The sequence below is a fragment of the Syzygium oleosum genome, unplaced genomic scaffold, assembly GCF_021117445.2.
Source record: "Syzygium oleosum isolate NSW1041296 unplaced genomic scaffold, Sole_v2.1 Sole_v2.03, whole genome shotgun sequence".
Lineage (NCBI taxonomy): Eukaryota > Viridiplantae > Streptophyta > Magnoliopsida > Myrtales > Myrtaceae > Syzygium > Syzygium oleosum.
Genome location: NW_026607487.1, coordinates 12,944,115 through 12,965,556, shown reverse-complemented (window position 1 = coordinate 12,965,556; position 21,442 = coordinate 12,944,115). Strand labels below are relative to the sequence as shown.

Sequence of the window (21,442 nt, the reverse complement as noted above, 5' to 3'; positions counted from 1 at the left end):
TCTCTGTCCCCCCTTTGGATTTCTTTACGAGAATTCTTTGAGATATTCATTGTTTATTTCTTTAGTTTCTCTCTAGGACTGCAGGATAGGTTTTGAATCTCTTGTGAAGCATTCCATAAGGCACTCATTGACTCTAACAAGCGATTGATATTGAAATGGAAATGCTGACATTGAAATCACCACGAAAGATCACTTGATCTATATATAACAGAGTAATTTAGGTACTAGCGACTTTATTCTAGTTAATCGAATTTTAGGGCAGTAGAGTCATCTTCAAAGGATGCATCAGTGGCGTTTGAGAACAACAAACATAAGAGTCCCTTCCTTGTAGCACGATTCCAGTAGGTGGCTGAACTCCCGAGTCTTTTCCACAAGACGTCGAAAGAGTTCGTCAACAATCTTGCTTCCAAAGTGTTTGCTGATAATCCCCTCCAAGCCTGCTCTTAGGTGTATCACAATCTCCTGTGCGTTGACTCCACCTTCATACCTCGTTTGGGTGTTGAGCAACTCCATCTTCTCTATGTGAAAACTACCGTCCATTTCGACTAGCCGTGCAATCTCTGCTGGAGATGCAGGATACAGTGGCAAGTTGAAGCAATCCACTTGCTCTTCACTTATTATTCCCTGCAGAATTTGTGGCTTTCCGTCAGTTCAATGAAGTTAAGAGTATATGCGATCTCATGTCGATCTCTCTGATAAATGACTTGGTCAGGGGTGTGGTTTTTTCTTATCATCATCATCATCATCATCATCATCATGGAAGCTAATTTTAGTGGCCTAAGAGGAAAGCTGTGAAATTTCTGGATTAGAAGAATTGCGAAAACATTATTTAAAGAAAGGTCATTATAATAGTCACATATTCTAAGAAACTTGAGTAGAGCTTCAGTTCTTGGATGTGAGACTACCTCGGTGGTATTATTCGTCGATGTATATAGATTTGCATATGAAGGAAACCTTTTCTTGAGTTGAATAAACTTCATATCCCAGATAGACTTATTTTTTTCTTCTTCAGTCTAATAAAGGATTTAAGTAAAAGGATGACAAGAATTGGAAATATTGTGATAACCATACCTCTTTGGCCATATCCATGAGACTCAATCCAATAAGATCGTACATTACACACACCGGTATCTTTGAATATGAAACCTCATCTGGTTTTCCAGGCATGGTTAGGACTACTATCCCTCCTGAGGTGATCTCTTCTGCTCTATATTTCAGAAACGCTTCCATATCCATGTGGAACTGACCTGCATATGCCTCACACACCGCCTCGGAAGCGTTTGTGCAGTGAATTTTCCCCTTATTCCATGCCGGAGAGTTTCTATTTGATATCGCGTCCGGAATTCTCGAAAGCCACTGGAGTGCGTACTGCGAGTGCACAAAGTGGAGGGAAGACTCCGGGAACAGCCGCCCATGAAATGACCCCGGAACCCCTGCAGCATAGTAGGGTTTTTCTGGAGGGAGGGACTTGAAGAGGGTGTTGAAGTCATTGGCGGCATGATCGTTGAAGAAAACCTGGAATTCGGGCATCCCGGTAAGGAGGCCTTTGGATGTGAGATTCTTTTGGATGGCATGCACGGCGTTTTGCATGGCAATGAAGGTGTTTGGTCCGACCGAGCAGCCGAGGTCGGCAAGGCGAATCGTGGCAGGACTGGAGGAGACATAAGTTTCTATGTCGAGCTTCTCAATGATTGCCTCATCAATCATGGCCTTCAGAACATTTGTGGTCGCTCTCTGTAAAATGGTATTCAAATTCGTGAGGATGACAGTCCATGCCCTAGTGGAAAGGTCAAGCAAGACTCGTAGAATCAGCCCTTTCTCTCGGATAAAAAAATAAGGAGACTGACTTATGAAACGTGAAATCAGCATGAATGTTAGCATCTATCAGGATATTTCCGAGGCAAGTTACGCAGCAGTAGGGAGTTATACAGTGAGAGTAAGCGTCGGATTTATAGAGAAGTCTTGAACTACTGCAGTACAGGTTTATGGTTTCTGCATCTGTTATTTACTTGCGCATTTGCTTAGCGACGATATTGTTAAAATGCATGAAAATCAAAACCTGGAAGTAAGAGTTCTTCCTGTAGCTGTAAGCCCCCTCCCCGCTGTTCATCGGGTATGTTGCCGGCACTTGGGTTTCGACGTTGCTCATCTCTCTCTCTCTCTCTCTCTCTCTCTCTCTCTCTCTCTCTCTCTCTCTCTCTCTCTGTGAACTTCTCGATGCCCCTCAAGTGCTGGACAATTTGAACTCAGCTGTTATTTTGCTCAGTGGTTCAGCACCTCTTTATATCAAGTGAAACCTTGTTGGTGGTCTGAATTTTCAAGTGACTTGTCGGAGCCATCATCAGCAAAAGCGAAAATTCAATGCACAACTAACGTCCGTCTTGATCCTCCATTTCGGCTCAATATCCTGGTGGTTTAATAAAGCAGCCAGAGCAGACTTTTTGCGCATGCGACAGCGCAGCATTCAACCTCGACTCGATCGTGTGTACCTTGGACTTTTCAAGGAGTGACTATTCCAAATTTTTTGGGCAAATCGCGTGTCCCCCGCTTAGCATTTCCTCGAAATTAGGCTGGATTTCCATCCAAGTCAAAAACCAATTGCAAAAAGTCACAAGTTAGTGCCATGAGTAATTATAATCGAAGTTCAGTTAGTTAACTGCCAAACCCAAAACTTTCCTCTAAAAGAAAGTTAAAAAACTGCATATTTGAAGCTCTTCATGCCTTCATCTTCTGCAAGCTATCTTTAGAGGGCATAGTTTAGATATGCTCCTCTAACTTAGGCTGTTTGTGAAATTTGAGTTTCTAACTCTTTCTTTAAAATATTCGAGTATCCGCCGTTGATTGATGACCAACTAGCCTTCCATCGGTTGTGGCCGTCTTCGCATTCCATCTCTGTACTTCATATTTATAGAGTTACGCAAATCTATGGCTCTTGAGGATGAGGACCCTATGAGCGACATTAGAGGTCATACTTGGTACCTCTTGTTTTGTTAGGTGAAAGGTCCAAACAACTTATCAGTGCGCTGGTCCACGAGATGTTTTGGTACTCTAATAATCTGATTATCGGAAGAGACAAGATAATCTTATTATGAGGTCTTCCAAAAATTCTATTCCCCTGCTACTCCCATCGTAGATAACCTGATCTGTAAATGTGTGACCAAACACAACAATCCTTTTCACGGGAATGAATTTCTCGTTGCATGGGAACCAAGCAAGGCATAAGTTCTTTCTTCATAAACACGATGCAGTGACTGAGCGATTTTCTCAATAAATAATAGGATTTTTTTATTAATAGAACTAGGAAATAGGATGTTTATTAATAAAAACTAGAAAGTAGACATAAAGCACAACCTTATACTACAAGACAAACTTCTTTTACAAGCAAATCTTGAGTAGGGAACAAAGGACAAGCGGAGGGAATCAAATCAACATTCGTAAGCGCACAAGCGACTACGCACCGATCATTATCAATACTTTATCTGCGTTTCAAAACGATGAACAGTTGAATGCCTTCTCTGTAGCATGATTCAAGCTCTTGAGAACACTCGTCGGACAACTTCCGAACCAATCGATCAAACAACTCGTCGATCTTGTCCTTGTCAAAGTGCTTCATAAGCATGCCTTCCATTGCTGCCCTCACGTGCACCATCCATCCACGGACGTTGATGGGGCCGTTCGTGTTGGGCAATGGGTTTGTTAGCTCCATTGCTTCGATGTTGAAATCGCCATTTTTGGTCACTAGCATGGTCATCTCTTCCGGCGAGGGTGCATACAGTGGCAAGTTGAAGGAATCCAGTTCATCTTCGCTGATTAGACCCTGTAAAATGTAGGTAAAAAAGCAAAGGCGGTTTGCGTTTAAGTACTTGAAAAGGTATTGACGGCGAGGAGATTCGTATTTAGAAAGTCATTAATGCCTTGCTCTTGAGCATTCGATCACTGCACAAATGAGGAAAATTGTCCGAGGAGACTACTATAATGGAATATTGAGCACACTTTGCAACAACAAGCAAGATAAAAAGTGGCGATGAGAAAACATGTCAAAAGATTTTCGATATAACCTTGGGATGTCAAGTGATGAAAATTACTTTCTTATCGATAAAAAGCCAACCAATTTTATAATGTTCGATCTTCATAGCTCCCTGTGTAGGAGTATCGTCACGTGATATTATGAGAAAACCAAAAATAACCTTGATATAATGGTAGAAGACATAAACGACAAGTAACTTTTCTTGTATGAAGATGAATAGTTTTTCTTTTATCTCTTCCCCTGGCCCTTCTGTCTTGAGTTTTGGTTATCATGAAAAGGGCACTTTAAGGTACTTACTTCATTCACCATGTCCATGAGACTAGAAGCCATGACATCATACATAAGCCCGCTTGGAACTCGCCGTTGAGGCATACCATGCGGAATTCCCGGCATGATAATCACCACCATCCCTCCGCTCACTACCTCCTCAGCCCTAGTCCTCAAAAACTGCTCCGTATCCTTCGCAAACTGCTCTGCATAAGCTGCAACCACTTCTTCCGGGGCACTAGTGTAGTGAACCCTACCTTTGTTCCACGCTGCCGACTCCCGGTCCGTCACTTTCTCAGGGACCTCGGAGAGCCAGTGCAGCGCGATGGAGGAGTACACGAAGTGAAGGGACGCGTTGGGGAACAACCTGGTGTGGAAAGAGCCGGGAACTCCTGCTGCAAAGTAGGGTTTATCAGAAGGGAGGGTTGCGAAGAGGGTGTTGAAGTCGTTCGAGATCTTGTCGTTGAAGAACACGTGGAACTCGGGCAGGGTTCGAGAATTAGGGCATTGAGATTTGAACTTCCTTTGCAAGATTTGTACGATGTTTTGCATCGCTGCAATCGTGTTGGGACCGGTGGCACATCCCAGGTCGGCGAGTCGGATTGCATGGGAAGGAGAGGATAGACTTGCAATGTCGAATTTCTCTGTTATAGCGGCATCAAGCTTTTCGCTCAAGACATTGGTGGCCAGTCTCTGAGAATCAACTCAACAAACATTAGTCATTCTCTTCTCCATCTTAAAGTCGCAATTAAGATACGAAGTATTTTAGTACAGTTTTATCTGGTGTGAAGAAGTATAGTGACCGGTTCTTCTTCACCACTTTTCCCTAGTTTGAGATTATTTCGAAATGATGGTGTTAGAGCTCGTGCTTATTCATGCAACAAATGGAGATTGTTAACAGTGACGAATCATAAAAAGAAAAAGGAAAGGATGAAGAGACCTGGTATTGGGAATTTTTGCTGTAGCTGTACCTTCCATCTCCTCCATTTGTTGCAGGAGAATCCACTTCAGGGTTTCTGTTGCCCATCTCTCTCTCTCTCTCTCTCTCTCTCTCTCTCTCTCTCTCTCTCTCTCTCTCTCTCTCTCTCTCTCTCTCTCTCTCTCTCTCTCTCTCTCTCTCTCTCTCTCTCTCTCTCTCTCTCTCTCTGTGTTTAGATGGGTGGACGGTTGGAAATTATATAAATGAAACTAATCCAAGTAAACTATTGTAGCTAAATTATGGTGTCCATGAAACCATGCAGAAAAAGTAATCTCAAGGAATTTGTCTGAGCACTGGTAAAATTATTAAGAATATTCCAAAAGGAAAGCTTTAGTTTTTAAGATATCGAATTACGCATACAATGAGAATCAAGATAGATCGATGTTTTGGAAACCAAGCAGGATCTTTATTTGGTTTTATAATAAGTGCCCATTGAGTTCTAAACTAGTTAACAAAATCCTTAGAAAATGATATCGCGTTTTATGTACACGAACCTTCTTTAGATAAATCATGTAGTCGTTACGTTCCAAATTTCACTTAGCAATTCTTATGTGATGGCACCCAATCAAGTCGAGTCAAAATGGCCATACCTGCGAACTTTAAAAGCACCTGGATAAATAAATTACAACTGGCTAGAAAAAGAATTATGTAAAAATAATGGCACTTAATCGAATTAATACATCATCAAAAAAATTGATTTGTAAAGAATCTTTTGAGAGATGGACAACAACTATAAAGGTCAAAGAAAGATCTCTTTCATGCCCTAGTATTATCTCCATGTATTTAAACTATTTCCTACGCAACTTGTGACCTATTTTGGACCACCCTTGCGTGGGTGTATCGTAATAATGCACCACTTTTCTAATTCATTTTCGTTGGGGATAAAATAATGATAAGGATTGTAAATTCGTGATATGGAAATGATCAACGACAATGAAGATTGCATTAAAAAAAATCAATTGTACGATGTGAAGGTTATATAATTTTTCTAAAAAGTCTTGATGGCGACGATAATTTTTTTACTAATTAGATCATATCATATCATATCATCCTTAATTGTCCTTTACTTGGCGATGTGTCAAGGTAACTATATGAGACAAAATTAATCAGAAGATGTCTATGTTCTAACAATAGTTGAGGAGGGGACCGATTAGTCCCATCTAATGAGCAATGTGTAATTATTGTGGACCTTAATTGTCCTTTATTTGAAACTATGGTAATTATGAGTGACAAATTAATCACAAAGATGTCTGAATCCTAACGATAGCTGAAGAGGGGACCAATTAGCCCCATCTAATAAGCAATGTGCGCATTGCATGGACCTTGATTGTCCTTTACTTGGGCTGAGTCAATTAATCACGAGTGACACAAATTAATCACATGATGTCTAAGTTCTAACAAAAGTTGGAGAGGGGACCAATTAGTCCCATCTAACGAACAATGTGTACATTGCATGGACCACGTCGTTTTAAACTTATACCAACTCTCTTGTTCTCTAAGTTTAGTAGTTGATTTTTTTCTTGAAAAAAATTACCCAAGTTGTCATTAGATTATATAGGAAACTATGCCTTGAGTTTGACTATATAAGATATAATATTTTCAATTGGATCGAATCAATCTCATGAAGGTCATGCATGCTACCATGCTCAAATTATTCCAATTAGTGATCAGAAAGAATCTCCATCGACAGCCTTTGTCTCACTAGAATTGTTCAAGAAAATTTCATTTACGTCAATATTTTGAGATTCAAAGACCGGAGTTAAGGTTTAACTTTAAACTCAACCTTTTTTCTGGATTTTAAGGCAAAACTGAGTTTTCCTTTAGATCGATTCTCGTGAACAAGTCATATAAGCCATAGCGAAGAAAGCCCCACGGTTTTAAGATTTGATTCCAGTTTTCGAAACGTTTACAACTTGATTTCATTCTGTATAAACTTTGAAAAGTTTCAGTATTATTTTCCGAGTGAAAAATAAATTACTGAGCTTACCCGCTCGTGGACAACTCCTTGTTTTTTGTCCCTCTATGACCTTTTCTTATGACATTATTGAAAGAAAAGGGACAAGAATTTAGGCGGAGGGAGAATACTCCTTACCCATGTATAAGCGACTTATCTTATCACAGTTTCGTAAAAGTACAATCACCATCGGCACGATATCATCATGTTTGAAACGGTTTTTTTGCTAGATCAATCATGCTAAAATATATTCTCAACGAAATAGATACGAACGCATGTCCAATTTTACTTCTTAAGAGAATATCAAATCACATATCAAACGTCCACAAGCAACGATCCAAATTTTCCTACTTCTGTTAACAGCAGAAAATACTCAATTTGGATAATCAATCTCTTTCCTTCTTCATGAGATGAATCAATCCCACTTTCAGTCTCCTAAATCATAATTTTCGTGCAATTTTGCCCCTCAAACAATTTCTTACACAACCAGGTCCTCCAACTCTCTCGATTTACGAAAAACATTTGTCCCTCAAAGGCCACCGCGGCGTCACATCGAACATTGTGCGACATCGCCGGCGCACGAAGAGAATACTTCAAACGCGCCTCAAGATGACGTACAATTGAATCTTGTCCCTGTAGCTGGATTCCACCTCTCGAGAGCGCTCCACGAGCTTCCTCACCAACCGATCGAATATCTCGTCCACGATCGCCTGGTCGCCGAAATGGGCGGCGAAGAGCGGCTCCATGGCGGCCCTCACGTGGTTGGTCCACTCTTGCATGTTGACCGGGCCGGTCAACCACGGCGACGGGTTGGCCAAGTCCATGGCCTCGATGCTGAAGCTCCCGTCCCTCTCCACCATCTCCCTCATCTCCTGCGGCGACGCCGCGTATATGGGCAAGTTGAACGAGTCCACTTGTCCCTCCGTTATCACTCCCTGCAGATTAATCTGTAAGTTCCCATCATCTGATGCATCACAGCGACGAGTCTCGACACAGGTCTCACCAGGAACATGAAGGAGTATACAAACATCTCAATCATTAGGATGCAATTAGGACAGTCTGAAGTTTACCTCTCGTGCCATCTCCATTAGGGCTAACCCAAGAAGATCATACATCACCCCAGCTGGGAGCATAGCGTGCGGCATCCCGTGAGGGATGCCGGTCATGATGATCACCATCAGCCCTCCCGCCACGACCTCTTCCGCCCTCGCCCTCAGGAAATCCTCCATGTCCGCCGCGAACTGGGCTCTATACGCGCCCACCACCTGGTCCGGCGCGCTCGTGTAGTGGACCCTCCCCTTGTTCCATGCGGCAGAGACCTCGTGGAGGAGCTCCTCCGGAACCCTAGAGAGCCAGTGGAGCGAGACCGCGCAGTGGACAAAGTGGAGGGATGACTCAGGGAACAGCCTTCCGTGGAACGAGCCCGGGACGCCGGCTGCGAAGTACCGCCTCTCCCTGGGGAGCGAGCGGAAGAGGGTGTTGAAGTCGTTTTCCGGGAGGTCGTTGAAGAAGACGGAGAATTTGGGGTTTTCGCGACCAGGGCATTGGGTTCGGTACTTCCTCTCGATGAAGTCGAGGATGTTTTGCATGGACAAGAAGGTGTTCGGTCCAACGGCGCACCCCAGATCGGCGATATTGATTGTGCTCGCCGTCGATGATAGTCTCTCCACGTCCATTTTGTGGATTATCGCTTCTTCAATTTTGTCCTTCACAACGTTTACTGCCAGTCCCTAAAGCTCAGGACGAATGAGAAATAATTTAACCGTATATCACCCAATATTTTTCAATCAATTGCCGTTGCCAATATCAAGCATGAATACCAGACAAAAGAAAATAAACGAGAAATCCTATAATAAAAATTGATATGACCCTCGTTTGCCTCGAACATAGGTAGCATTGTTGGCTTTTGACCAACTCAATCCCTAGGTATAGAATTTCTTAGCCTGTTAGAACACCCCAAAGCAACCCAACAATATCAATGGAAATTAGGTCACACGTTAGAAAATTTTAACTTAAATTACATGAAACTAAGTGGTCATAATATGTTCAGGTCACAGTCCTTGCTCGTACTAGACAACATTTAAAATCTGGGTGTTGAAATATCTTTAGATTATCAAAAGTATCTTTAAAATTGGGGTCCAATCCAAGGATAGTAACTCAAAAATGAAAGTTAAGAGATTAGAATCACAAAAAACAAGGACACTTAAGGACTAAAAACCTTAGTTTTCAATTATCTTACTTCTATTTAAGCATTTATATAGTTGAGCGAGTTTACTATTTGTGAATCTTTTGTTGTTGTGATTTATGGGGTCCAATTTCTTGTTTGAAATACTTAGTGGTGTCAGAACCAAAATAAAAAATAAAAAATAATAAGGAATTTATATACTCAAAAAAAATATGTAGGTATAAACAATATTCTTTTAAAATTAAGTGGGGTCAATCTACCTTACTCAACATTATATGGCACTGCCACAAGCGCCAGTTCTCTGAATTTTCTTTTAGTCGATTCTATCTACGCGAAATAGGTCACATCGATCATATAATATATTATCACTTAGATACTTATTTTCTTTTTCTAAAGGTCATATGTTTCTATATTTTTCTCTAACTATATATGTGATTGATGGATTATAAATATATTTTAATATCTTCCTCCTATTGAAAATGGAGGAAAGTATTGTCACGCGATGTGATGATATGGAGTATAAAACAATATGTAAGAGCATCTATCGAGTTGATGCTCAACGATCCCCACTTAGACTTACATGCATGCATGCATGATCTTCAACACATTGACTCTAAAAGAATAAATGAAAGTGGGGTTTAAAAGCTAGAACAAGTGCGATTGCATGTTATGCCACGATGGGATTGAAGTTGACGAGTAAAAGCTTCGATTTGATGCCGCGACAAGCGGATTCCATTTTACATCGAATTGATTGGCGAGACCCAACTCATGTTTGATTCCAGGCGAGGTTGACCCGCTGGTCCCGATATATTTGTCAACTATTGGTCCCGTGACGTGATTAGGTTTTAGCTCTTGCTCGTGTGTGGTCCATATACCCTCTTTTTAATTTAGATTTAAATGAGTTTATTATTGTTATATTTTCTTTTTTCGAGACGAGAACCTGCTAAAAACTTGGAATATACCAAGAGAACCAACGTTTAAGCCCCAGATTTGTGACTTAGGCACCAAAGCAAATGTTGGTTGAATAACATGGGTAATATCACCAATGAGAACACCTAATCAGAGGAAGTTTCCTTCGTTCAAGGAGGGAGAAAAATATGGTCCAACAATAAATTCCTCGCGTAACTCATAGGATCCATCACAATGCACTTATCTAGAGCATATAGGTATATACATACGTACATAGACGTTTGCAAAGAGCTCATTATCATTTTAATATTCGAACACGAGACGGATAAAAGTTTATATCACTCGCTAAAAGTGAAGTCTTCGAAGAAGGTGGTTGCACATTCAATTTCAAAGTTGAGTGAGCACCGGTCTTCTCTAGGAACGGCACGTAAGATATCTTGTGCTATAACAATAAGTTTCTTACATTTTGCTAGCATTTGGTTGGCAAAAATTAGTGGCCTGATCGATGGAGAACAACATCTTTCGAAGCAGCACTAATACGTAGTATTTGTCCAAACAATAGAGAGAGGGAGGGAGGGAGGGAGGGTTTGCATCCAAACTTGTATGTCCAAGACATAGATATATTCCATGTACTTGCTAACTTGGTAAGTAAAAGGGTAAGAGTTTTTACGATCACTCAAAGAACCATTTCTCGAATACATCATTGCAAACCTTCTTAAGTGTTTCTATATTTTATATAGAAATTACGGCAATATATTGGTTCTTTGACCTTGGAAGCCCCTTGAGAGAGAGAGAGAGAGAGAGAGAGAGAGAGAGAGAGAGAGAGAGAGAGAGAGAGAGAGGTCATGGTTTGATCAAGTGCTATTAGGAAACGTAGATAATTACCTGATAGTACGAGTTCTTCTGATAGCTGAAACTTCCATTTCCCCCATTCGTTGGAAGTGATGCATAAGGTACCATCTTTGCCATCTCTCTGTCTCTCTGTCTCTCTCTCTCTTCTGCGTGTGCTTTTGTTTGAGAGGAATAGCTTCGAGGGTTGATTGGGAGGCTCTTTTATAGAAGACGAGAAAGCATGCACACGCATGTCACCCTATTTGATTATTACTGAGTCTTTCTTGATTACCACTATACATGTAGGTAAATAAGAGATTCAGAAGATAAGTTTGGACACTCCATGAGTTTTTTTTTCTTTTTTACGACAGTAGGATTAATTAGTACTCTACTATCTGAGCAACGATATCTACTAGTATCTCATTAAGTACTATTGAATGGCGTCTAGATACCCCTAATTACACTTTAGGTGCGACTCACAACTTCTCGAATTTGGCAACTATTTCTTCAAGAGTTATAGGCCTCTTTCTTTTAAGAAAAACAACATTATTTCTCTTAAAAAGCAGAGACAAAAAAAAGTGAAAAAAGAATCGAGAAAAAAAAGCAGACTGGTCTTAATGTTTGACGACATTTCACGATTGAGGGTAAGATATACTGTCAACATTATTCATCTATTTGAAAATTCTCTAGTGCAATAATTCTTCTGGGAGTACTCTTGTTGTTGAGAATTTCAAGTATATTATATGATTAATTCAAGAAATAACAGAAAAAAATATTCATAATCAGTATTAAAACTCGCGTAATTTCCTCGGAAAATTTTTACAGACAGCCTTATTGGGTTCCATTCATGGCTTTCCTTGATCTAGTTTGTGGACCGACTCCATATAAATGAATTTGAATTAATGAGTGACAAGCATTGACCTTTCGAATCGAAGATGTTTTGTTTTGTTATAGGAGAGTGGGGAGCACAGTCTGCATTGCATTATTCGCAAGTTGCTGTCGCAGATGCTTTATTTTATCTGCAGAAAATCAATGTCGTTGTCATTTGTCCAGAAAATCCATCTTTTTCTTGATTTAATGACAGCGACCATTGGCTAGTTTAAGTTCAGGCCACACTAATCAGCTTCATCATGAGATAATCACTGTGAGGATGCTTCCATGAAAAGAGCAACACTGTAAATTCTCTTACTGACGGTATTTTGCTTGAGAAAATGCTCATCTGGCAAGGTATGTATCTGGGGTTACAAGGTTCAGTGTACGAATAATTCCTGTTTTTCAGCAGAACAAGAGCAAGAAATCATGTATTTCACTTAATAAGATTAAGACAGCTTCGACCAACTTTGTTTCCAAAAGCAAATTAATGGTTCGTGGATTCCTCTTGGATTCTTGTAATTTACAGTATATTTTCTTTGTTTTGAAAAGAAATCAGAAAAGCTTCATTTGCAATCATGATATTTTTTAAAAAAAAATAGTTATTCATCCTAAAAAGATGTATATTCTGCTTCCTGGTTGCCCTACTGAAAGGTGAGGATACATGTGACCCTAGCCATCTTCACCTGTTTGTCGCCCTAGCTATTGTCTTCGACATAAACAAGTAGGGTCTTATACTATCAATGCAAATTTTATTTAAAAAAATTAAATTGATTTTTAATTCTTTTGTTGTTCTCTAGATTTTTATGCAGCTGTGTCTCCATATACAAGTAGAATTGTTACAGCATGGTCCTTTCGTCATTAACATAAAATTAATAAGTTGATTGGCATGCTGACACATTTTTTCCACTATTAAGAGGATGGAAAGCAACTCCTAAGAAAATGTGCATTATTAATCAAGGAAAAACGCAAAAATATTAAGAAAAGTAATGAAAAAAAAAAGGTCGAGATGGAGGGCGAGGTGTTCATGACAAAAATTGATGAATGGGGCCGCCTTGAGGGGGAGAAATATGAACTTTCTTTCCGAAATTAATTGGATCTCAAAATCTTTATTTAAGATGTTGTCAAGCCCATGATCAGGTCTATTCATGACAACCATCACTGGCAACTATTATATGTGGTCTCAAGGTACAATAATTAGTATTATAAGCCATTGTCAACTAAACATTTCATCGTAAATCAATATGGAGTGTGATATTATAAAACTAGAGATCATGCATACCTAGTTTTGTTATAAGAACATTTGAAAGGACATGAAATTTTACGGAGTGCAGGCTTTATGGGTAAATATTCTTGTCTAGACTTAGTCTATTTTATACTGAGTAATTCGAGTCATGAGATTTGGTTATTCCAACATAGAGATCGTGTGTCAAATGGATCATATCACTTAGTCTACAGGGGAATCATTGTCGGTAAAACTTTTTCCACTCTAAATAATGCCCACTAGTTGTTAAAAAACTAAGCTTAACAAGAATCGAGTTTTTCTAGGAACATGCGAGTTGTTGGGTGTCTTCGGACCAAGAGTAGCCACTTTTGGTCTCCTGTACATGTTTTAGTTAAAAAAAATGTATTTAATGCCGGTTTTATGAATATAGAAATTTAGGTGCACTTTTGCACAAAAATGAAAATTGTGGAGGCATGGGAAATTGGAACTTCATATCCTATAGAATTTTTTTGCTTTGGGGTTTTCCTTGGTATAAATTTTTCGATGAAACTGTTCGCAAAGATTGCAAAGCAAACGAGCAAAAATCTACTCTCATCCACACTTACATGGATAAGGCGCGTGACAAAAGTTCATTTTTCCACAATATCATATAGTAACAATCTCATTTCGGGCTCTATCAAAACTTTAGTTGCTTGATATATGCATGTGCAAAAGATACATAAAACCCTGGCTACCCAAGAAGGACTATGTACGACAAAATTCTTCAATTTTATGTCTCCCCTTATCCCTTACATATCGATGTGTTGCTTCATTACATGCATCCCGCTACGATAAAAGTATCGTACTCTTAGATAAAAGAAGCGAAACAAGCAGCTTTTATGCTACTAGGGCACGAAGCAAGCTACCATGTTATGTTACTTTTTTTCAAACGGGGAAAGAGATGTATTCAACTTTTTGGTGGAAAACACGAATTTTATAAAAAGAAAGGAAAGGATGTGAAGACAATTTAGTCTCCTAGATGTGTCTTCCTACCAAGCAAAAAACGAAATAAAAAGGAAATACCTATTAAAATTGATGATATTCAAAATAAATAGGCTGTATGCACATAGGGTGGGGACCAAAGGCAATAACCATTTTATTAAAACATGCAAGATTAACTGTTTCGAAATTTAATTAATATGAATTAAAGCTGGCAAGCCATGCTAGAGCCTCGGCCTAGTTCTCGAAGATTCTCGCCTAGCAATGAATAATTGATCATCCATGTAGCCCCAAGCTAATTCACAGTGATTTTGTTTAGTTTTAGTTCGTAGGTAGATATGTCGAGTCAAGGAGTCTAGTAGTATAAAAAGAAACAAAATTGAAAAGAAGTGGCGCATCTGTCTTCCACGAGAGAGGTTCCTTAAAAATAAAAGGGTTCATATAGTATAAGAACATACAAACTTGCCTTACCATATTGGATTCATCTTTGGATCCAAGCATATCCTTAAAAGGCTTCACCTTGGTTCAATTCGGACCTCCGGACCTCCAAGATGTAAAGCATATGAAGAATATTGCCTGGGCTGGGCAAGAAAAAGATGCAAACTCCAATTGAGGAGAACATGGCATGCAGAACATGGCGTGCGGGTATTGACATGTTAAAATAAGAAACTCAATATGGCAGCCCGCCACATTAGTGGACAGGCGCAGACGGCCTTTGTTGATTGGAAATAACCCTTGTCTTTGTGAAGTTACCATGTAACCAGACAACTAAGGTTAAGAACATACAAATTTGCCTTACCATATTTGACTCATCTTGATAAATCACGTGAGTTTGTAAACACACAGAGATTGATTTGACCCCATTACAGAAGCACCTCTATGTTTCCAGCAATTTGAAGTAGTTTTTAGAAAATTGTCTCCTGCTCGAAAATATTGTTACTCTTAAAAGCTATATATCACCATGCACTCGCCTTCGTTCCGTAACATTTCTATCAACAGTCGCACGTTCTTGCATGTATTATGCATGATTCTGAACAAGAATTAGGGCATATGTGGTGAAGAAATTTTAGGACAAACCAACTCTCAATTTAGGTTTTTACATGAAACCAATATTTTTTTCATTACAATTTCTTATCTTATATGTCAATGGAATCCAAAGAACCTAGGCTTCATCAGTTGACCTTCCGTTTATATATATAAACCTCATCAAAGTCCATACAAGTTACCAGAATTAAACTCGGTTGTCATTGCTAAACAATGAGTAAATTCATCCTTTCGAAATAGCCAAGAAAATTAACAACGCGATTTCTCAAATCTCTCAAACTATCTAAACTTTAATTCGAATCTTTTTAGTTGCACAACAACTTAATTTCATTTTTTTCCAGAATAGATCGAACTTTCAACTTAATTTCATTTCTTTCATTACTTACGCAAAGCCCTTTGTTTTTCATCGCTATTTTTCCTTGCATGCACATGGGGTCCTCTCTTTGCTTTGCTAGTCCGTAGAAAGATAGACCAGAAATCATCAAACTTTACCAAGGGTCCATCAGAGAAATCGGGCCAAACAAAAGCCAACTAGAGAACAAATGTACTAGTTTTCGCACGTTGTGTCTTTTCCTAGGCCCTTTGAATTGGGCCAGAAATGGAATCCATAAGGTAATTGGCTAAGTTAATATCTCTATTGGGAATTTTCATTTGGAATTGGAATACAATGCTTGTTTTAACTACCTATTTATATCTAGGAAACCCACCATGCCTAATATACGCATTTTTTCCCTCAAATCAATTAATCAAATCTCTAAACTTTTTCATAATTTTTAACCTTTCCATGTCTCCTACTTCAAATCTGATTAATTAGAGCTTATGTATCCATAGCCTTCGATGAGAGCCTATGTGAAAAAAGATTTTTGCCGATGTGACCTATCGACTATTGCCTTGGAGTAACTACCCAAAGATGAAAACCATGTTAGATTCTTACCGCTCCAACTTACATGCCAACTTTAACTTACGTACTAGCTCTAATTAACTTAAGATGCATTTGTTTCGCAAAAAATGAACGATTTAGAAAACTTTTTTCTAAAAATGATCGCTTATAAAATGAATGAACTAAGAAAATTCTCAGTGTTCATGAAAATTTTTAGTTATAAATTGATGTTGATAATGAAGCATTTTCAATGATTAATTATTCCAAGCGACGCAAGTGATCATTTTTTGGAAAATGTATTTCAAATTATTCATTTTTTGAAAAACAAACGGAGCCGCGATAATTATAAAGACCTTTTACAACTTTACTCATAATATCAAATATCCTCCCCTTATTTCAAAACATAATACTTCACATCTCTCTCGCAAACGTAAAACACTCATTTACTCTTCATGCACGCCTAATATTTACACCCTAACCCCTCTCTCTTCTCTCTTCCCCTGTCGTTCCCCTGTCGCCGGATGGCAAATTATCACCAGCCCGACCTCGAGCCAGCCCCTGGACCATCACCAGCCTTGAATGTGAGTTGCACCATGGTCGGGACGACAGCACACGGTAAAGAGATCGAGATACGTTCATGGGTGAGTCGGGCCCGTCTACCCAGAGGAAGAGAAGAGGGGGTATATAGGTTCTTTTAGAGTGAGATGATGATAATTTGATTAATTATGTACGAGCCAGAGATTGCAACTTAAAATGTGTCACGAAAATTGAAGATAATAATTACAGTATTGGAATAATGAGAAGGATCCTTTGATAAGGAGAGCACAATTAAGGATGATACTAGTAATTAGCTCAACTTAACTTTAGAAGGAAAGGAACTTGACTGTAAGGTTCAACGGGAAGATTGGAAAAAATAATGCAAGCTCAAGAATAAAAGTCTTCCTAGTACTTCTCAAGCACAGAAATCCAAGGCAAGAGGACTGACTGTATTCGCTGAAGATGATTAGTATCAGTTCAAGCGGTGGAAGTGTGTGGATCAAGCTCAACAGTTTTAAAATGGCACAAAGCCATATTTACATCTACGCTAAACCGAAACCCGGCCAAAACCGGGATGTTAAAGCAGTAAACAGCAGGTGCAAACATGTTTTACAGTTGCAAACGAATGAAGGGACGACCGCTCTTCTCGGTAAGACCTTAAGCGGGCTCCGAGAGCTCCGAAACGGAAGCCAGACCCTGCATCAGCCTGACGATCTCCGCTGTATCATCCAGATAGTACTTGGCCTTGCTTGGCTTACGGCAAACAGTACATGCAAACACCTCCGCATTGGGAGCGATGGACGAATTGGCCACGGAACTAGTAATCACCTCAAACATGTCCTCATCGGATCTGTCATCGCCTATGCACAGGACGAAATCCGGCGTCATTCCCCTCTCTTGCATGGCAGACAATAATCGCTTGGCGACAATTCCCTTGCTCACTCCCTGCACATTCAGAATTTTACTACAGGCATATCGACATTACGAGGCTTCTCTAAATCTTTCTTTGCTTCTATAAGAGTAGCGCCACTCACTTCCTATCTTAAAGAATCATTCCTATATGATTATCATTTGCTTATGGAAACACTCCTCTTACATCAGTGGGAAAGTAAAAATACTCATTTGAACATATAAAGATGTACTAACCTTTCTTTTCTATAGAGAAAACTGAGAGACAAATTAATAAGCACTGGTCTGCACGTAAGGAAGTACTTTCTTAGGATAGATCATGACAAAGCCCAGGCTAATCTAAGTAAAAACCACATCCCCGACTCTGATTCGGCATGTTAATGCAATGGACGCAAACATATAATGGATAAAGGCAGGTCATATTTATGCTCCGGCTGGTATATTCGAACTTTGATTTTCTCTGGTTCAGTCAAGTATAGTAGAGTGCGGCTTAGGCTTCTAGGAGCACAAAATATAGACAAATTACTATGCTAGTTCACTCTAGAAGACCTAGTCTTTAGTAGTCGTATTAGATTTGTAGAATAGATTTGGAGACAGCATAGACAATATGACCCAAACAAGTTCTTATACCAATGCTTGCAGTAAATAAATAATGCACAGCTAGACAAGAATGCAACACAGACCTGTGGCTTAACCTCCACTGTGTTTTGCCCGCTCTTCACAGTCACTGGCTCATTGGCAAGCACACTTTCAAGATGGTCAAGAAGTTCCTTAGCCTGGCACGATCCAAAGTCTGGATCTGCATCTTCATAGGACCAAACAAGTGCGGTTTCTTTGTTTTCAATGGTCGAGCCATCAGTTGTCTCGGTGTAGAGGTTCATAACTGGTTCCGCGATCTGTTTCCAGCTACACTCTGCAACCGGTACACACGTCTCCCATTCTGCATCTCGGTTCATCCTAAAAAACACAGAAAAGCACGAGCTTAAAAAAAAGGCTCACCGGTGTCGAAAGCAAAGCAAGACCATTAAATAGGCATTCTCAAATTTTTCACACTGACTTACCTAATATGGTAGACAAAATCAAAAGAAAAGTAAGGCTCACCTCAAGAAGTAACCGTGCTCAGCAGCTATTCCCAATCTTCTGCAAGGAGCGAACCACTCAGCTAGCGTCTCCCTGGTTCTAGCACTGACGATAAATACCATGTTGTTCTTATCTCGGCAGAGACTATTTAGGATCTCAACTGATTTTTGAGTCGGCTTCTTGTCAATGGAACCTTGGGGCATCAAAGTACCGTCATAGTCCAGAAGTATAGCCCTCATCGTGGTCCTCTTGTAAGCCGATACTATGTGCTCCATGACAAGCTTCCTGAAATTCAAATCCAACGCAACTACTCTAAAACTGAGCCCAAACCCGATGCCCCAGCACCTCCTGCGCGAGTGATCTCGACACGTTCTCTCCAAGTCCTGAAGGAAACTGCGGGCCCAGTATCCAACATGATGCGTGCTGACATACTTATAATGCTTTTCATGACGGAGCTGCTTCTCCCCCTCCGGCATTTCCAAGGCACAGTCCATCGCATCAGCCACGGCATCTATATTCCAAGGATTCACCCTAATTGCTCCGCTCAAGGATGGCGAACACCCTATGAACTCGGAGACGACCAGCATGCTCTTTTTGGGAGTGGAAGGTTCCAAACCAAAGACCTCATCCAGTTTCTCGTTTCCTTGGCGACTGATTATGTACTCATAAGGAATGAGATTCATGCCGTCCCTGACTGCCGTTACCAAACAACACTCGGCAACGACATAGTAGGCGATTCTCTCGTAAAACTTAAGAGGCTGGTCAATCAACACTACGGGCTCATAACCCGGTCTGCCAAAAGCTTCGTTGATACGTTTCACGGTAGAATAGGTTTCTGCTTGCACTTCCTTCACGTCCTTCCCTTTGCCCCGAGCTGGATTGGCTATCTGCACTAAAACAACTTTACCCTGATACTCCGGGTGTTGAACTAGGAGTTGCTCCATGGCCAACAACTTCAAGCTAATTCCTTTGAAAATATCCATGTCATCTACACCGAGCAACATTATCCTACCCTGACCACAGAACTGCTTAATAAGTTCGGCGACCTTGGCATGGGTCTCAGGAAGGCTTAAAACTGACTGCAATTGTCCCATGTGTATCCCGACCGGAAGAATTTTAATACTAACAGTCCGACCATAATAGTCTAGGCCTATATAACCCCTCTTCGATTCATAGGTAAGACCAAGCATCCGACTACAACAAGACAGGAAATGGCGTGCATAGTCGAAAGTGTGGAACCCTATCAAATCAGAATTCAGGAGCGCCCTCAGAAGCTCCTCCCTGATCGGCAACGTCTTGTAAATCTCCGAAGAGGGAAACGGGCTGTGAAGGAAGAACCCAAGCTTCACTCTATTGAACCTTTTCCTCAAGAAAGTCGGCAACACCATCAAATGGTAATCATGTACCCAAACGAAATCATCCTCCGGATTAATCACTTCCATGATCCTATCCGCGAAAATCTTATTGACCGAGACATAAGCCTGCCACAAGGACCGGTTGAACCGACCACCGAGGTCGGGCGACAAAGGCAACATGTAATGGAACAATGGCCACAGCTGTTGCTTGCAGAACCCATGGTAATATCTACTAAACAAATCATGCGGCAGAAAAGTCGGGACACACCTAAAATTTTCAAGTAGCATTTGAGAGACCTCATCCTGCTCACTAGGGTGGACATCTTCCTTAAGACAGCCAACATAGATAAACTCAGTGTCATTATCACCTAAACCATCTTTCAGCTGGAGGAGCAGCGAGTTCTCATCCCAATTAAAGATCCAACCTATACCATTGCTATCCGATTTCCGCTGAGCTCGGATGGGCAGCTGATTGGCCACGATGATAATCCGGTCCCGTTGGGTCGAGGACGAGGAGGGGTCGGAGCACGAGCCCTCCGACGGGTTGTCGTCGTCGACGTCCGAGATGATGCCCGCAACCGTCATGATGCGCGGGATCCGCCGGCTCATCCGGCTAAACGAGGGAGACTCGCCGGAGGCGAGCTCCAGCAGGTTCGAATAAGATCTAGACATCGTACCTCGACAACAAATCCCCCCGAAAAATCAAAACAAGAACTCCTAAGCCAATACAGACCGGACTCCAAGCACACCCACATAATAAAAGAGCAACCCCATCAATTCAAGAAACAAATCTGGAGCAAGCTAGTCAAATTCAAAAACGAACTGAAAGCCCAGAGAAGAAGAGGGGCGAGCGCGAGCACGAAAAAAGGGGAACGGGGAAGAGAAAAAAATACCCGGGTCAAACGCTAGATTGGAAAGAAGCCGAACTAGCAGCGAATCTAGCCAAAGATTTCAAGAAATGAACCAAATTTGGACGATGGACAAGCAAGAAAGAGAGAGACAGAGCGAGAGAGAGAGAGACAGAGAGAGAGAAAAGCGGAGGGGGAATAGATTCAGATCAAAACGGCTAAGGCCATCACAAATCCATAGACAGGGACAGAGACAGAGACAGAGAGAGCGAAGAAGAGAGATGGTATCGGCGAGGGAAGGAAGGCAGAGAGGCCTTGGAAGTATCAAGAAAATAAAGGAAATGGGAAAAAGCGGATGATGCAGAAAGATGGGGGGAATTCTTCCTGCTGTGTGGAGTGGCGACGGCCTCTGAGAGAGAGAGAGAAGGACAGTGACCAGGAACAATCGACGCAGGAGAAAAAGGCAAAACTGAGGAGCGGAACGCTGGTCCGAAAATGGGCAAAAGAATATTAAAGGGAGGAGGGTGGAACCGTGGAAGGAGGAAGAACAAAGGACGAGGATGG

At 40.7% G+C, this 21,442-nt stretch overlaps 4 protein-coding genes across 5 annotated transcripts; all 4 read right to left on the bottom strand.

The window, feature by feature from the left end:
• Positions 1 to 144: 144 nt before the first annotated feature.
• Positions 145 to 2,335, bottom strand: LOC115670639 (loganic acid O-methyltransferase-like). 2 transcript variants are annotated; one of them, XM_030591955.2, is made up of 4 exons: positions 2,212 to 2,335; positions 2,060 to 2,175; positions 1,072 to 1,734; positions 145 to 624 (listed from the first exon to the last, which is right to left on the bottom strand). In XM_030591955.2, exons 2-4 carry the CDS (start codon positions 2,147 to 2,149, stop codon positions 286 to 288), a joined length of 1,092 nt encoding a protein of 363 aa, XP_030447815.1. In that variant the 5' UTR covers positions 2,150 to 2,175; positions 2,212 to 2,335; the 3' UTR covers positions 145 to 285. The 2 variants fall into 2 exon arrangements, with proteins under 2 accessions (XP_030447815.1, XP_056165051.1); XM_056309076.1 differs by having other exon boundaries at positions 2,060 to 2,171; positions 2,208 to 2,256.
• A 1,007-nt stretch (positions 2,336 to 3,342) lies between these two features.
• Positions 3,343 to 5,335, bottom strand: LOC115670638 (loganic acid O-methyltransferase-like). The gene is made up of 3 exons (XM_030591953.2): positions 5,235 to 5,335; positions 4,325 to 4,987; positions 3,343 to 3,817 (listed from the first exon to the last, which is right to left on the bottom strand). Exons 1-3 carry the CDS (start codon positions 5,319 to 5,321, stop codon positions 3,476 to 3,478), a joined length of 1,092 nt encoding a protein of 363 aa, XP_030447813.1. The 5' UTR covers positions 5,322 to 5,335; the 3' UTR covers positions 3,343 to 3,475.
• Positions 5,336 to 7,588: 2,253 nt separating this feature from the next.
• LOC115670667 (loganic acid O-methyltransferase-like) lies at positions 7,589 to 11,281 on the bottom strand. The gene is made up of 3 exons (XM_030591988.2): positions 11,207 to 11,281; positions 8,298 to 8,957; positions 7,589 to 8,162 (listed from the first exon to the last, which is right to left on the bottom strand). Exons 1-3 carry the CDS (start codon positions 11,279 to 11,281, stop codon positions 7,821 to 7,823), a joined length of 1,077 nt encoding a protein of 358 aa, XP_030447848.2. The 3' UTR covers positions 7,589 to 7,820.
• Positions 11,282 to 17,114: 5,833 nt separating this feature from the next.
• Positions 17,115 to 21,231, bottom strand: LOC115670666 (alpha,alpha-trehalose-phosphate synthase [UDP-forming] 6). Its single transcript, XM_030591987.2, has 3 exons — positions 18,697 to 21,231; positions 18,279 to 18,552; positions 17,115 to 17,631 (listed from the first exon to the last, which is right to left on the bottom strand). Exons 1-3 carry the CDS (start codon positions 20,700 to 20,702, stop codon positions 17,344 to 17,346), a joined length of 2,568 nt encoding a protein of 855 aa, XP_030447847.1. The 5' UTR covers positions 20,703 to 21,231; the 3' UTR covers positions 17,115 to 17,343.
• Between the last annotated feature and the right edge of the window lie 211 nt (positions 21,232 to 21,442).

Coding starts and splice junctions, on each gene's coding strand:
- LOC115670639 (XM_030591955.2), bottom strand. CDS start 2,149: ATGAGCAACGTCGAAACCCAAGTGCCGGCAACATACCCGATGAACAGC. Junction 1,735..2,059: donor GGAAGAACTCTTACTTCCAG/GTTTTGATTTTC, acceptor ACCATTTTACAG/AGAGCGACCACAAATGTTCT. Junction 625..1,071: donor TCATGGATATGGCCAAAGAG/GTATGGTTATCA, acceptor CAAATTCTGCAG/GGAATAATAAGTGAAGAGCA.
- LOC115670666 (XM_030591987.2), bottom strand. CDS start 20,702: ATGTCTAGATCTTATTCGAACCTGCTGGAGCTCGCCTCCGGCGAGTCT. Junction 18,553..18,696: donor GAGCACGGTTACTTCTTGAG/GTGAGCCTTACT, acceptor TGTGTTTTTTAG/GATGAACCGAGATGCAGAAT. Junction 17,632..18,278: donor CAGTGGAGGTTAAGCCACAG/GTCTGTGTTGCA, acceptor CTGAATGTGCAG/GGAGTGAGCAAGGGAATTGT.
- LOC115670667 (XM_030591988.2), bottom strand. CDS start 11,281: ATGGTACCTTATGCATCACTTCCAACGAATGGGGGAAATGGAAGTTTC. Junction 8,958..11,206: donor AGAAGAACTCGTACTATCAG/GTAATTATCTAC, acceptor CCTGAGCTTTAG/GGACTGGCAGTAAACGTTGT. Junction 8,163..8,297: donor TAATGGAGATGGCACGAGAG/GTAAACTTCAGA, acceptor ATTAATCTGCAG/GGAGTGATAACGGAGGGACA.
- LOC115670638 (XM_030591953.2), bottom strand. CDS start 5,321: ATGGGCAACAGAAACCCTGAAGTGGATTCTCCTGCAACAAATGGAGGA. Junction 4,988..5,234: donor GCAAAAATTCCCAATACCAG/GTCTCTTCATCC, acceptor GTTGATTCTCAG/AGACTGGCCACCAATGTCTT. Junction 3,818..4,324: donor TCATGGACATGGTGAATGAA/GTAAGTACCTTA, acceptor TACATTTTACAG/GGTCTAATCAGCGAAGATGA.